Source organism: Oncorhynchus nerka, linkage group LG10, assembly GCF_034236695.1.
Source record: "Oncorhynchus nerka isolate Pitt River linkage group LG10, Oner_Uvic_2.0, whole genome shotgun sequence".
Classification (NCBI taxonomy): domain Eukaryota; kingdom Metazoa; phylum Chordata; class Actinopteri; order Salmoniformes; family Salmonidae; genus Oncorhynchus; species Oncorhynchus nerka.
This window is the reverse complement of record NC_088405.1, coordinates 63,559,555-63,573,705: the sequence shown is the minus strand read 5'-3', so window position 1 is coordinate 63,573,705 and position 14,151 is coordinate 63,559,555. Positions and strand designations below refer to the sequence as shown.

At 51.8% G+C, this 14,151-nt stretch overlaps 1 protein-coding gene across 1 annotated transcript in view; it reads left to right on the top strand.

Moving 5' to 3' along the window:
* Window positions 1-14,151, top strand: part of LOC115135807 (glutamate receptor 3) — a 127,131-nt gene that overhangs the window by 90,250 nt on the left and 22,730 nt on the right. The window contains exons 11-12 of the mRNA XM_065023671.1: window positions 541-914; window positions 2,525-2,723. Coding sequence (XP_064879743.1) covers window positions 541-914; window positions 2,525-2,723 — 573 coding nt within the window. The remainder of the gene's footprint in view (window positions 1-540; window positions 915-2,524; window positions 2,724-14,151) is intronic.

Below are 14,151 nucleotides of genomic sequence, written 5' to 3'. Positions count from 1 at the left end.
AACATTTATTACCTAGCTGAGATATTCACTAATAAGGATAGGAGGCTTTGAAGACAATCTGATAAAGGAGTTGATTTTTCCGGGCTGATTCAAATATCATGGGCTGTTTGCATAAGCTCTTCAATCTCCTGTTTCCATACCTTCTACTTCATTGATGGATCTGACTGAGTAATGGGCTCTTTTGGATTAAGGCAGAGACATTAGCCAGTACTAACGTTAACTGAGATTGGCCCATTTTAAACTGGCGTGTCTCACTTTCTTCTTAAACATATCTGATATTGCACATGCATTCTAATACACCATTTCATTTTACCATTCATCTCTACTCATTGGTTTCATCATAAATACGTTATAGCCATAATGAGATTTTTTTTTTTTAATGCCTGATGACTAGATTTTGATCAAGGAATTTTTATTGGCATTCTATTTAAAAAAAATGTAAAAGTCAGGCTTTGATAACACAGGCAGTTTGATGTGATGTGCCTGTGCTCTGTTTTGAACCACTAACTCCTCCTCCTCCTCCTGTTCCCATGTTTCCAGAGAGCCGATATAGCAGTGGCTCCTCTAACTATAACATTGGTACGAGAGGAAGTGATAGACTTCTCTAAGCCTTTTATGAGCCTGGGGATCTCCATTATGATAAAGAAGCCTCAAAAGTCAAAGCCGGGCGTGTTCTCCTTCCTGGACCCGCTGGCCTATGAGATCTGGATGTGTATAGTGTTTGCCTATATCGGCGTGAGCGTGGTGCTCTTCCTGGTCAGCCGCTTCAGCCCCTATGAGTGGCATCTGGACGAAAACGACGAGGCCAAAGACCCCCAGAGCCCTCCAGACCCACCAAACGACTTTGGGATTTTTAATAGCCTGTGGTTCTCCCTGGGCGCCTTCATGCAGCAAGGATGCGATATCTCGCCAAGGTTGGTTAATGTACTCCATGTTCCGTCACCTCAAACTCAGCCATCCTATCATCTACATACTGTACCATCCCTCTGCATTTTATGGTCATAATCACTACAACTCCCATAATGCCATGGTGCATATATGTTATTTTTGGGTTTGGTCTTGGCTTTTTTGCGCTCCAGCCCATCCCACCTACACGCAATCTCTCCCTCATACTCTTTAAACACACCACCACCATTCTTCACTTGTTCTCTCCAGGCTGCATGCTAGCAGTGATGCATCGCATCCATAAAATAACTTATATCCACCATGCCGGGGACTGTAAAATGCGCAGGGTCATTACATTCGAGAGTAGTTTCCCCTATTCCCCATGACTCTTGGAGGGCTACCGTGTTTTTGCTGCATGTCCCATTTTACGGTCATCAGCCTGGTGCATATAATGTATTTAAAGTGGAAGACATTTTGATGCATTTGCACTCTGATGAAGCACCTTAACAGCATTCGATTCGGCCCCACCTCATGACTCATTGAATTATTTTTTATATAGACAAAAAGTCACGTCCTCTCCCCCCTCTTTTCATTCAATCAGTCCATCTATTCACTCATCATCACTGTTGTGGTGTGTCCCTTGTTCCTTCTCGGGGGACTGTCATTGTTCAAGCTGTCCCTCCTCATCTTGTCTGGGATGTCAGGCCATTCTAGTCCATCTGAATGAAGATCAGTGAGAGAGTGTTCCAGGCCATGTTGATCAGAGCTGAGCATCAGTCTCACCTGAATAGTGATGGCTACAGTGCTATAGGGTGGGTAACAGTCCTCTGACATCAACACTTAAGCATGGATTGTTCGGATTCCTTTCTCAGTTATCTTTACCTTGCTCTCTCTATGATAAAATTATTTTTGTTTTGAAGCATTACTCAAGAATTAAAGTGTGCTGTGTACTGAAAGCTGAGTGGTCGCCTCCAATGTGAGTAGGAGAACGTCCCCTCTAAATAAAAGTCAAGAAATTTAATCCTTGTAACATAATACCAGAAAAAAACACAAAACATTCTATGGCGAGTTAGGATTTCATTTCTGTCTGGTACTATTTGAAGAGCCCATAAAATGCCAAAGAGTCAATGACACGGATTTAATGAAGACGATTTAGTAAATGTCACTCTCCCGCTTGGAGTATCAGTTTACGTGATAGACTACAGTAAGCTTAAGGTTAGTAGTTACCTTGCCAATGGGGATCGTCAGCCTCATTGAAGCAGATGCACAATAACCTCTGCTTGCTGTGTTCGTGTGTGGTGTCATTCAGCCACAACACAGCCCTCCAGGCAAGCATCATAGAGCAACCAGGCGGGTACAGCATCTCTTACAGCAACACCATGTTTTTCTCTGTGTGAAGAGCATTATCGTTGAGGTATGTGGGTGAGATTTGACATAAATCCAAGATCATTCTGTGGCAATGCTCTGAGGCGGTGCATTTATGTCAATACGTGGTGTGTGATACCCAGACTGCAGATACACAGACTCTAAACAGGAATCAGTGGACTCCAAAGGCATGGCAGCCTCCATCCCTTTGTCAGTGTGTAGGATTGAGCACCCTGCTCTCACGTCCTTCTGTCCTCCTCCTTCCCTCTCTCAGGTCTCTGTCGGGCAGAATCGTGGGGGGTGTTTGGTGGTTCTTTACCCTCATCATCATCTCCTCCTACACGGCCAACCTGGCTGCCTTCCTCACCGTGGAGAGGATGGTGTCGCCCATAGAGAGTGCTGAGGATCTGGCCAAGCAGACGGAGATCGCCTACGGGACCCTAGACTCAGGCTCCACTAAGGAGTTCTTTAGGGTGAGTGACAACTTATGTCTCTTTAGGGTTAGAAAAAAACATAGTTTAAAAAAAAGACGACATCAAAGGAAGGAGCACAGGGAATGGTATGATATTTAATTATGTGTGATACCTGGCAGAAGATAAGGAAGTAGCTATGATAATAAGTATTTAAGAAAGTCATGCTACAATAAGCAAAGCAGGTGGCTATCAGAGTCTATACTACTGAATGTGAATGACTCTCCAGAGAAAGAAGGAACAAAGCATTAAAAATATAACCACTTGTGCCAGCCACTGGATGTGAATGCAGATGTGATTAGTTTGGCAGGCTGGTTGACTGCCTAGTGATTTGTCCCATGTCTTTCTGGGAAGATAATTGACAGGTGTGTAGGGACTTCATAAACTGCAAATGTCACGACTGAGCAGACATTCCAGGGGACTTTTAATTAAAACTATGAGATAGAAGTAGAGAGAGAGAGAGAGAGAGAGAGAGAGAGAGAGAGAGAGAGAGAGAGGGAGAGAGAGACTGATTAATAGAGGCTCCAGATACATTTTAAAGATGTGCTTAATTAGAGTCATATAGCCACTAGGCAAACGGAAATCTGCTCTGATGACACACTGGCAGGTCATCCCTCAAACGGCTCAGCTTCCCTTTCCCTCCTCTCCCTTCCTCCTCTCAGGGTTTACCGTAGTACATCACCTCCTCTCCCTTACTCCTCTCAGGGTTTACTGTAGTACATCACCTCCTCTCCCTTCCTCCTCTCAGGGTTTACCGTAGTACATCACCTCCTCTCCCTTCCTCCTCTCAGGGTTTACCTTAGTACATCACCTCCTCTCCCTTACTCCTCTCAGGGTTTACCGTAGTACATCACCTCCTCTCCCTTCCTCCTCTCAGGGTTTACCGTAGTACATCACCTCCTCTCCCTTCCTCCTCTCAGGGTTTACCTTAGTACATCACCTCCTCTCCCTTACTCCTCTCAGGGTTTACCGTAGTACATCACCTCCTCTCCCTTACTCCTCTCAGGGTTTACCGTAGTACATCACCTCCTCTCCCCTACTCCTCTCAGGGTTTACCATAGTACATCACCTCCTCTCCCTTACTCCTCTCAGGGTTTACCGTAGTACATCACTTTCTCTCCCTTACTCCTCTCAGGGTTTACCGTAGTACATCACCTCCTCTCCCTTACTCCTCTCAGGGTTTACCGTAGTACATCACCTCCTCTCCCTTACTCCTCTCAGGGTTTACCGTAGTACATCACTTCCTCTCCCTTACTCCTCTCAGGGTTTACCGTAGTACATCACCTCCTCTCCCTTACTCCTCTCAGGGTTTACCGTAGTACATCACCTTCTCTCCCTTACTCCTCTCAGGGTTTACCGTAGTACATCACCTCCTCTCCCTTACTCCTCTCAGGGTTTACCGTAGTACATCACTTCCTCTCCCTTACTCCTCTCAGGGTTTACCGTAGTACATCACTTCCTCTCCCTTACTCCTCTCAGGGTTTACCGTAGTACATCACCTCCTCTCCCTTACTCCTCTCAGGGTTTACCGTAGTACATCACTTCCTCTCCCTTACTCCTCTCAGGGTTTACCGTAGTACATCACCTCCTCTCCCTTACTCCTCTCAGGGTTTACCGTAGTACATCACCTTCTCTCCCTTACTCCTCTCAGGGTTTACCGTAGTACATCACCTCCTCTCCCTTACTCCTCTCAGGGTTTACCGTAGTACATCACTTCCTCTCCCTTACTCCTCTCAGGGTTTACCGTAGTACATCACCTCCTCTCCCTTACTCCTCTCAGGGTTTACCGTAGTACATCACTTCCTCTCCCTTACTCCTCTCAGGGTTTACCGTAGTACATCACTTCCTCTCCCTTACTCCTCTCAGGGTTTACCGTAGTACATCACCTCCTCTCCCTTACTCCTCTCAGGGTTTACCGTAGTACATCACTTCCTCTCCCTTACTCCTCTCAGGGTTTACCGTAGTACATCACATGCTCTCCCAACTGCTCCCTCACCTTTGTTGTCAAAGTGTCGGAAGAATAATACTCAGACATCAAATAGATTTTTAGTGCTTGTATTTTTATCTCTATTTATTCATTTAGGGCAGCAGGTAGACTAGCGGTTAGGAGCGTTGGGCCAGTAACCGAAAGGTTGCTGGTTCGGATATTCAAGCCAACTAGGTTAAACAAATCTATATTAAAAAAAATGTAAAAACTCATCTTAGGTATGGCAGCCTGTATGTGATACATGGAGAGAAATGAACTGAGCCCAGAGATCTCCTTTCCAAAGCAGGCATGTGCATGTTATAGATCCTGATTTAAGCTGAGAAATGAATTATGAATCTAATGAAATTGCAGGTTTTTGTTTGAGTTACATATGTTGTTTCCAGAGAGTAAATCTGAATACTTTTGGCAGTCTTATATCCAGAAGAGCATCCAAAAATTGCATGTGTACAGGCACTCTGCATACAGACAGAATGCAAATAATTTATTTGCCAACTCATCCCTACATTGAATTGCCAGTGGGGTGGACCTGAGCAAACAGCCGTGAAGCCTTCAGAGCACATACATGGAGAGTTGATAGATGGACTGACAGCTGGAGCTGTTTGTGTTTCACTGTGGGAGCCAGCTCATCTGCTCATTAATATTTATTTATTTTGCAAATGGATTCTGAGGCCGAAAAATGACTCACCATGTGCTTTTTTTATGTTGTAGTATAGATGAATATAGATTTGCGTTTTAACAAAAGAGATCTTTAGCCCACATATGATTGCTGACACCAAATAACACAAGCAGAGGAGCTGCACACATCTTTACCCAGACATTACCCTCTGTTTACACAGCATGGCTAAGCATGTAATGAACTATTACTCATTTACCATTATTTACATGAATGGTCCCTCCCACTGACATTGTGCAGATGTCAAGCATGATTCAATCACGGCCCCGAATTCATCACATGTCCAGCTACTGCTGAAATGTTCATGATACAATGCAAGGAGAGAGACAGCTTTATTTTATTCAGAAATGCATTGATATTGATGTTCTGTTAGATGCATCCATCTTTCAGAATGGATTGAGCAAATATTATCATGCAACTTCTGCGCAACGGATATGCTATAATATATAACATCCATAATATCAGTCTGATCAGGTCAGGTGTCTTATAATTGGCTTTTGTAGTCCATCTGATATGATATCAACAATTATTTGTCTTGATATGTTTTAAGTGATAACAAACATGCTCTCACAGGGGTTTCAGTAATGACATTTAAAAGCACCTTCTGTGACCTTATACTGGATTCTCTGGCCACATTCATTCATGTCACCTGTATTGTGTTAATGCCCTCTCCCCTCTGACCTTCAGTGGAGACAGCTCAGGTCCCCTCCCCTCCATTGTATTATGGCTTCTCTCTCTGAGACCTGGGCTAAGGGCCCTGCTGCACAAAAGGTCCCTTTTTCAAAAAGATTTTGATCTTCCTTTGACCTGAAAATCATGGAGGTGTAAGTAGCAGTAATAGGAGCTGAATGTACTGCAGATTTCCACTGATTTTGTCAGACTGGAACATACCTGCCCTTGATCTAGACACCCATAAGGGTTCAACATCTGTTGGTGAATAAAACCGCTGAGCAACCCCACCCCCGCTATCACCTCCCATATGGTCTCTCCCTGTACTCTTTAAATGAGTGTGTGATGCAAGGGGCTAAAATCCAGCTCTCTGGGGTGGTGTTATTGGGAATAAGTTGTAAGGGAAGCTGACTCGCCATTGTTCAAGATTACAAGTCAGCGCATGTCAGCTCAACTTCACTCAATTCATTGGTGTGCTGTTTGTGTAAAAGAAACTGTCACTAATGAGAACGATATGGCAGTCTTGACATTTGTGAATATTAGGTGAAATATGTGAGCAGAGGGATGCCGATGCCAACATAGCAGCAGATGGTGTATATGCATATCAGAGACTCATGTTTTGACTGCAGCATTGGTTGTTTTCTTCTCTTGTTTAATAATGAACATGTTGACTCATATTTGGGCTCATTAATTGAATACCCCTGATCTGATCCTACCTACCCCCTTACATATCAGTTGTTCTGAGAACACCGTCATCTCTACAGGATACAGTGCCACCAAGGTGCTCATTGTGTTCAACAGCCCTATTTAGAATTGACATTACAGTCCAATGATGGAATCATCAAGTTTATCAGGAGTCAAGCTCATCCCTGCAATATGAAGAGCAGAGGAGCAGTGAAGACGAGCTGAGGCCGTTAGGGGTTCTGTAGACTATTAGCATCCCAGATCACCTCCCCAGAACCACAGCACTCCCCCTGCACTTCTGTCACAATTATAATATATTCATATTCAGTTAACTCAGCATGAAATGAAGTGACATTGGGTTTTCTGTATCCAGCCACCTCTGTTAAACAGGTTGACACGTTCTATGAGGATTTACTGGGTTCAGAGCAATATGAGAAAGTGTTCATTATGTTTGCGTCAGTGTACCACCACCTGATAGAAGAAACAGCTGAACGTCCAGCTAATTATATCCCCAAAGCTTAATTAGTCAGTCAATAGCCAGCAGGAACTTAGGAAACGTCTTCCCCCTCAGAGCTCCTGCTGGGTCTGTAGAGTGATTTTGGAAAGCACATCAGAACTGGTGCTTAATGAACAATCAATATGGATAAGAGAGGAATTACAGATGCTAATGTGTGTGTGCATGCGTGCGTGTGTATGGTTGGGCGTGAGTGTGTATGGTTGGGCGTGCGTGTGTATGGTTGGGCGTGCGTGTGTATGGTTGGGCGTGCGTGTGTATGGGCGTGCGTGTGTATGGTTGGGCGTGCGTGTGTATGGTTGGGCGTGCGTGTGTATGGTTGGGCGTGCGTGTGTATGGTTGGGCGTGCGTGTGTATGGTTGGGCGTGCGTGTGTATGGTTGGGCGTGCGTGTGTATGGTTGGGCGTGCGTGTATGGTTGGGCGTGCGTGTGTATGGTTGGGCGTGCGTGTGTATGGTTGGGCGTGCGTGTGTATGGTTGGGCGTGCGTGTGTATGGTTGGGCGTGCGTGTGTGTATGGTTGGGCGTGCGTGTGTATGGTTGGGCGTGCGTGTGTATGGTTGGGCGTGCGTGTGTATGGTTGGGCGTGCGTGTGTATGGTTGGGCGTGCGTGCGTATGGTTGGGCGTGCGTGCGTGTGTATGGTTGGGCGTGCGTGTGTATGGTTGGGCGTTGTGTGTGTGTATGGTTGGGCGTGCGTGTGTATGGTTGGGCATGCGTGTGTATGGTTGTGTGCGTGCGTATGGTTGGGCATGCGTGCGTGTGTATGGTTGGGCGTGCGTGTGTATGGTTGGGCGTACGTACGCGTGTATGGTTGGGCATGCGTGCGTGTGTATGGTTGGGCATGCGTGCGTGTGTATGGTTGGGTGGGCGTGCGTGTGCATGGTTGGGCGTGCGTGTGTATGGTTGGGCGTGCGTGCGTATGGTTGGGCGTGCGTGTGTATGGTTGGGTGTGCGTGCGTGTGTATGGTTGGGCGTGCGTGTGTATGGTTGGGCGTGCGTGTGTATGGTTGGGCGTGCGTGTGTATGGTTGGGCGTGCGTGCGTGTGTATGGTTGGGCGTGCGTGTGTGTGTATGGTTGGGCGTGCGTGTGTATGGTTGGGTGTGCGTGCGTATGGTTGGGCATGCGTGCGTGTGTATGGTTGGGCGTGCGTGTGTATGGTTGGGCGTGCGTGTGTATGGTTGGGCGTGCGTACGCGTGTATGGTTGGGCATGCGTGCGTGTGTATGGTTGGGCATGCATGCGTGTGTATGGTTGGGTGGGCGTGCGTGTGTATGGTTGGGCGTGCGTGCGTGTGTATGGTTGGGCGTGCGTGTGTATGGTTGGGCGTGCGTGTGTATGGTTGGGCGTGCGTGCGTGTGTATGGTTGGGCGTGCGTGTGTATGGTTGGGCGTGCGTGTGTATGGTTGGGCGTGCGTGTGTATGGTTGGGCGTGCGTGTGTATGGTTGGGCGTGCGTGTGTATGGTTGGGCGTGCGTGTGTATGGTTGGGCGTGCGTGCGTGTGTATGGTTGGGCGTGCGTGTGTATGGTTGGGCGTGCGTGTGTGTGTATGGTTGGGCGTGCGTGTGTATGGTTGGGCGTGCGTGTGTATGGTTGGGTGTGCGTGCGTATGGTTGGGCATGCGTGCGTGTGTATGGTTGGGCGTGCGTGTGTATGGTTGGGCGTGCGTGTGTATGGTTGGGCGTGCGTACGCGTGTATGGTTGGGCATGCGTGCGTGTGTATGGTTGGGCATGCGTGCGTGTGCATGGTTGGGCGTGGGCGTGCGTATGGTTGGGCGTGCGTGCGTATGGTTGGGCGTGCGTGCGTATGGTTGGCGTGCGTGCGTATGGTTGGGTGTGCGTGCGTGTGTATGGTTGGGCGTGCGTGTGTATGGTTGGGCGTGCGTGTGTATGGTTGGGCGTGCGTGTGTATGGTTGGGCGTGCGTGCGTGTGTATGGTTGGGCGTGCGTGTGTGTGTATGGTTGGGCGTGCGTGTGTATGGTTGGGCGTGCGTGCGTATGGTTGGGCATGCGTGCGTGTGTATGGTTGGGCGTGCGTGTGTATGGTTGGGCGTGCGTGCGTGTGTATGGTTGGGCATGCGTGCGTGTGTATGGTTGGGTGGGCGTGCGTGTGTATGGTTGGGCGTGCGTGCGTGTGTATGGTTGGGCGTGCGTGTGTATGGTTGGGCGTGCGTGTGTATGGTTGGGCGTGCGTGTGTATGGTTGGGCGTGCGTGTGTATGGTTGGGCGTGCGTGTGTATGGTTGGGCGTGCGTGTGTATGGTTGGGCGTGCGTGTGTATGGTTGGGCGTGCGTGTGTATGGTTGGGCGTGCGTGTGTATGGTTGGGCGTGCGTGTGTATGGTTGGGCGTGCGTGTGTGTGTATGGTTGGGCGTGCGTGTGTATGGTTGGGTGTGCGTGCGTATGGTTGGGCATGCGTGCGTGTGTATGGTTGGGCATGCGTGCGTGTGTATGGTTGGGCGTGCGTGTGTATGGTTGGGCGGGCGTGCGTGTGTATGGTTGGGCGTGCGTGCGTGTGTATGGTTGGGCGTGCGTGTGTATGGTTGGGCGTGCGTGCGTGTATGGTTGGGCGTGCGTTGTATGGTTGGGCGTGCGTGTGTATGGTTGGGCGTGCGTGCGTATGGTTGGGCGTGCGTGCGTATGGTTGGGCGTGCGTGTGTATGGTTGGGCGTGCGTGCGGTTGGGCGTACGTACGCGTGGTTGGGCATGCGTGCGTGTGTATGGTTGGGCATGCGTGCGTGTATGGTTGGGGGCGTGCGTGTGCATGGTTGGGCGTGCGTGTGTATGGTTGGGCGTGCGTGCGTATGGTTGGGCGTGCGTGGTATGGTTGGGTGTGCGTGCGTGTGTATGGTTGGGCGTGCGTGTGTATGGTTGGGCGTGCGTGTGTATGGTTGGGCGTGTGTGTGTATGGTTGGGCGTGCGTGCGTGTGTATGGTTGGGCGTGCGTGCGTGTGTATGGTTGGGCGTGCGTGTGTATGGTTGGGCGTGCGTGCGTATGGTTGGGCATGCGTGCGTGTGTATGGTTGGGCGTGCGTGTGTATGGTTGGGCGTGCGTGCGTGTGTATGGTTGGGCATGCGTGCGTGTGTATGGTTGGGTGGGCGTGCGTGTGTATGGTTGGGCGTGCGTGCGTGTGTATGGTTGGGCGTGCGTGCGTGCGTGTGTATGGTTGGGCGTGCGTGCGTGTGTATGGTTGGGCGTGCGTGTGTATGGCGTGCGTGCGTGTGTATGGTTGGGCGTGCGTGTGTATGGTTGGGCGTGCGTGTGTATGGGCGTGCGTGTGTATGGTTGGGCGTGCGTGTGTATGGTTGGGCGTGCGTGTGTGTGTATGGTTGGGCGTGCGTGTGTGTATGGTGGTTGGCGTGCGTGTGTGGTTGGGCGTGCGTGTGTATGGTTGGGTGTGCGTGCGTGTATGGTTGGGCATGCGTGCGTGTGTATGGTTGGCATGCGTGCGTGTGTATGGTTGGGCGTGCGTGTGTATGGTTGGGCGTGCGTGGCGTGTATGGTTGGGCGTGCGTGCGTGTATGGTTGGGCATGCGTGCGTGTGTATGGTTGGGCGGGCGTGCATGTGTATGGTTGGGCGTGCGTGTGTATGGTTGGGCGTGCGTGCGTATGGTTGGGCGTGCGTGTGTATGGTTGGGTGTGCGTGCGTGCGTGTGTATGGTTGGGCGTGCGTGTGTATGGTTGGGCGTGCGTGTGTATGGTTGGGCGTGCGTGTGTATGGTTGGGCGTGCGTGCGTGTGTATGGTTGGGCGTGCGTGTGTGTGTATGGTTGGGCGTGCGTGTGTATGGTTGGGCGTGCGTACGCGTGTATGGTTGGGCATGCGTGCGTGTGTATGGTTGGGCATGCGTGCGTGTGTATGGTTGGGCATGCGTGCGTGTGTATGGTTGGGCGTGCGTGTGTATGGTTGGGCGTGCGTTCGTGTGTATGGTTGGGCGTGCGTGCGTGTATGGTTGGGGCGTGCGTGTGTATGGTTGGGCGTGCGTGCGTGTGTATGGTTGGGCATGCGTGCGTGTGTATGGTTGGGTGGGCGTGCGTGCGTGTGTATGGTTGGGCGTGCGTGTGTATGGTTGGGCATGCGTGCGTGTGTATGGTTGGGCGTGCGTGTGTATGGTTGGGCGTGCGTGTGTATGGTTGGGCGTGCGTGTGTATGGTTGGGCGTGCGTGCGTGTGTATGGTTGGGCGTGCGTGCATGTGTATGGTTGGGCGGGTGTGCGTGCGTGCATATGGTTGGGCGTGCGTGCGTGTGTATGGTTGGGCATGCGTGCGTGTGTATGGTTGGGCGTGCGTGCGTGTGTATGGTTGAGCGTGCGTGTGTATGGTTGAGTGTGCGTGTGTATGGTTGGGCGTGCGTGTGTATGGTTGGGCGTGCGTATGGTTGGGCGTGCGTGTGTATGGTTGAGCGTCCGTGTGTATGGTTGGGCGTGCGTGTGTATGGTTGGGCGTGCGTGCGTGTGTATGGTTGGGCATGCGTGCGTGTGTATGGTTGGGCATGCGTGCGTGTGTATGGTTGGGCGTGCGTGTGTATGGTTGGGCGTGCGTGTGTGTGTATGGTTGGGCGTGCGTGTGTATGGTTGGGTGTGCGTACGCGTGTATGGTTGGGCATGCGTGCGTGTGTATGGTTGGGCATGCGTGCGTGTGTATGGTTGGGTGGGCGTGCGTGTGTATGGTTGGGCGTGCGTGCGTGTGTATGGTTGGGCGTGCGTGTGTATGGTTGGGCGTGCGTGTGTATGGTTGGGCATGCGTGCGTGTGTATGGTTGGGCATGCGTGCGTGTGTATGGTTGGGCGTGCGTGTGTATGGTTGGGCGTGCGTCCGTGTGTATGGTTGGGTGGGCGTGCGTGTGTATGGTTGGGCGTGCGTGTGTATGGTTGGGCGTGCGTGCGTGTGTATGGTTGGGCATGCGTGCGTGTGTATGGTTGGGTGGGCGTGTGTGCGTGTGTATGGTTGGGCGTGCGTGTGTATGGTTGGCATGCGTGCGTGTGTATGGTTGGGCGTGCGTGTGTATGGTTGTGCGTGCGTGCGTATGGTTGGGCGTGCGTGCGTGTGTATGGTTGGGCATGCGTGCGTGTGTATGGTTGGGCGTGCGTGCGTGTGTATGGTTGAGCGTGCGTGTGTATGGTTGAGCGTGCGTGTGTATGGTTGGGTGTGCGTGTGTATGGTTGGGCGTGCGTATGGTTGGGCGTGCGTGTGTATGGTTGAGCGTGCGTGTGTATGGTTGGGCGTGCGTGTGTATGGTTGGGCGTGCGTGCGTGTGTATGGTTGGGCGTGCGTGTGTATGGTTGGGCGTGCGTGTGTATGGTTGGGCGTGCGTGTGTATGGTTGGGCATGGTGCGTGTGTATGGTTGGGCATGCGTGCGTGTGTATGGTTGGGCGTGGGTGTGTATGGTTGGGCATGCGTGCGTGTGTATGGTTGGGCGTGCGTTCGTGTGTATGGTTGGGTGGGCGTGCGTGTGTATGGTTGGGCGTGCGTGTGTATGGTTGGGCGTGCGTGCGTGTGTATGGTTGGGTGGGCGTGCGTGTGTATGGTTGGGCGTGCGTGTGTATGGTTGGGCGTGCGTGTGTATGGTTGGGCGTGCGTGTGTATGGGTGGGCGTGCGTGTGTATGGTTGGGCGTGCGTGTGTATGGTTGGGCGTGCGTGCATGTGTATGGTTGGGCGGGTGTGCGCGCGTGCATATGGTTGGGCGTGCGTGTGTGTGTATGGTTGGGCATGCGTGCGTGTGTATGGTTGGGTGGGCGTGCGTGCGTGTGTATGGTTGGGCGTGCGTGTGTATGGTTGGGCGTGCGTGTGTATGGTTGGGCATGCGTGCGTGTGTATGGTTGGGCGTGCGTGTGTATGGTTGGGCGTGCGTGTGTATGGTTGGCGTGCGTGTGTATGTTTGGGCGTGCGTGCGTGTGTATGGTTGGGCGTGCGTGCGTGTGTATGGTTGGGCGTGCGTGCATGTATGGTTGGGCGGGTGTGCGTGCGTGCATATGGTTGGGCGTGCGTGCGTGTGTATGGTTGGGCATGCGTGCGTGTGTATAGTTGGCGTGCGTGCGTGCGTGTGTATGGTTGGCGTGCGTGTGTATGGTTGGGCGTGCGTGTGTATGGTTGGGCGTGCGTATGGTTGGGCGTGCGTGTGTATGGTTGGCGTGCGTGGGTTGGCGTGCGTGTGTATGGTTGAGCGTGCGTGTGTATGGTTGGGCGTGCGTGTGTATGGTTGGGCGTGCGTGCATGTGTATGGGCGGGTGTGCGTGCGTGTGTATGGTTGGGCATGCGTGCGTGTGTATGGTTGGCGTGCGTGCGTGTGTATGGTTGGGCATGCGTGCGTGTGTATGGTTGGGCGTGCGTGCGTGTGTATGGTTGAGCGTGCGGGTGTATGGTTGAGTGTGCGTGTGTTGGTTGGGCGTGCGTGTGTATGGTTGGGCGTGCGTATGGTTGGGCGTGCGTGTGTATGGTTGAGCGTGCGTGTGTATGGTTGGGCGTGCGTGTGTATGGTTGGGCGTGCGTGCGCGTGTATGGTTGGCGTGCGTGTGTATGGTTGGGCGTGCGTGCGTATGGTTGGCGTGCGTGTGTATGGTTGAGCGTGCGTGTGTATGGTTGGCGTGCATGTGTATGGTTGGCGTGCGTGTGTATGGTTGGCGTGCGTGTGTATGGTTGGGCGTGCGTGTGTATGGTTGGGCGTGCGTGTGTATGGTTGGGCGTGCGTGCGTGTGTATGGTTGGGCGTGCGTGCGTGTGTATGGTTGGGCGTGCGTGTGTATGGTTGGGCGTGCCTGCCCTGTATATGGTTGGGCGTGCGTGTGTATGGTTGAGCGTGCGTGTGCATGTTGGGCGTGCGTGTGTATGGTTGGGCGTGCGTGTGTATGGTTGGGCGTGCGTGTGTATGGTTGGCGTGCATGTGTATGGTTGGGCGTGTGTGTGTATG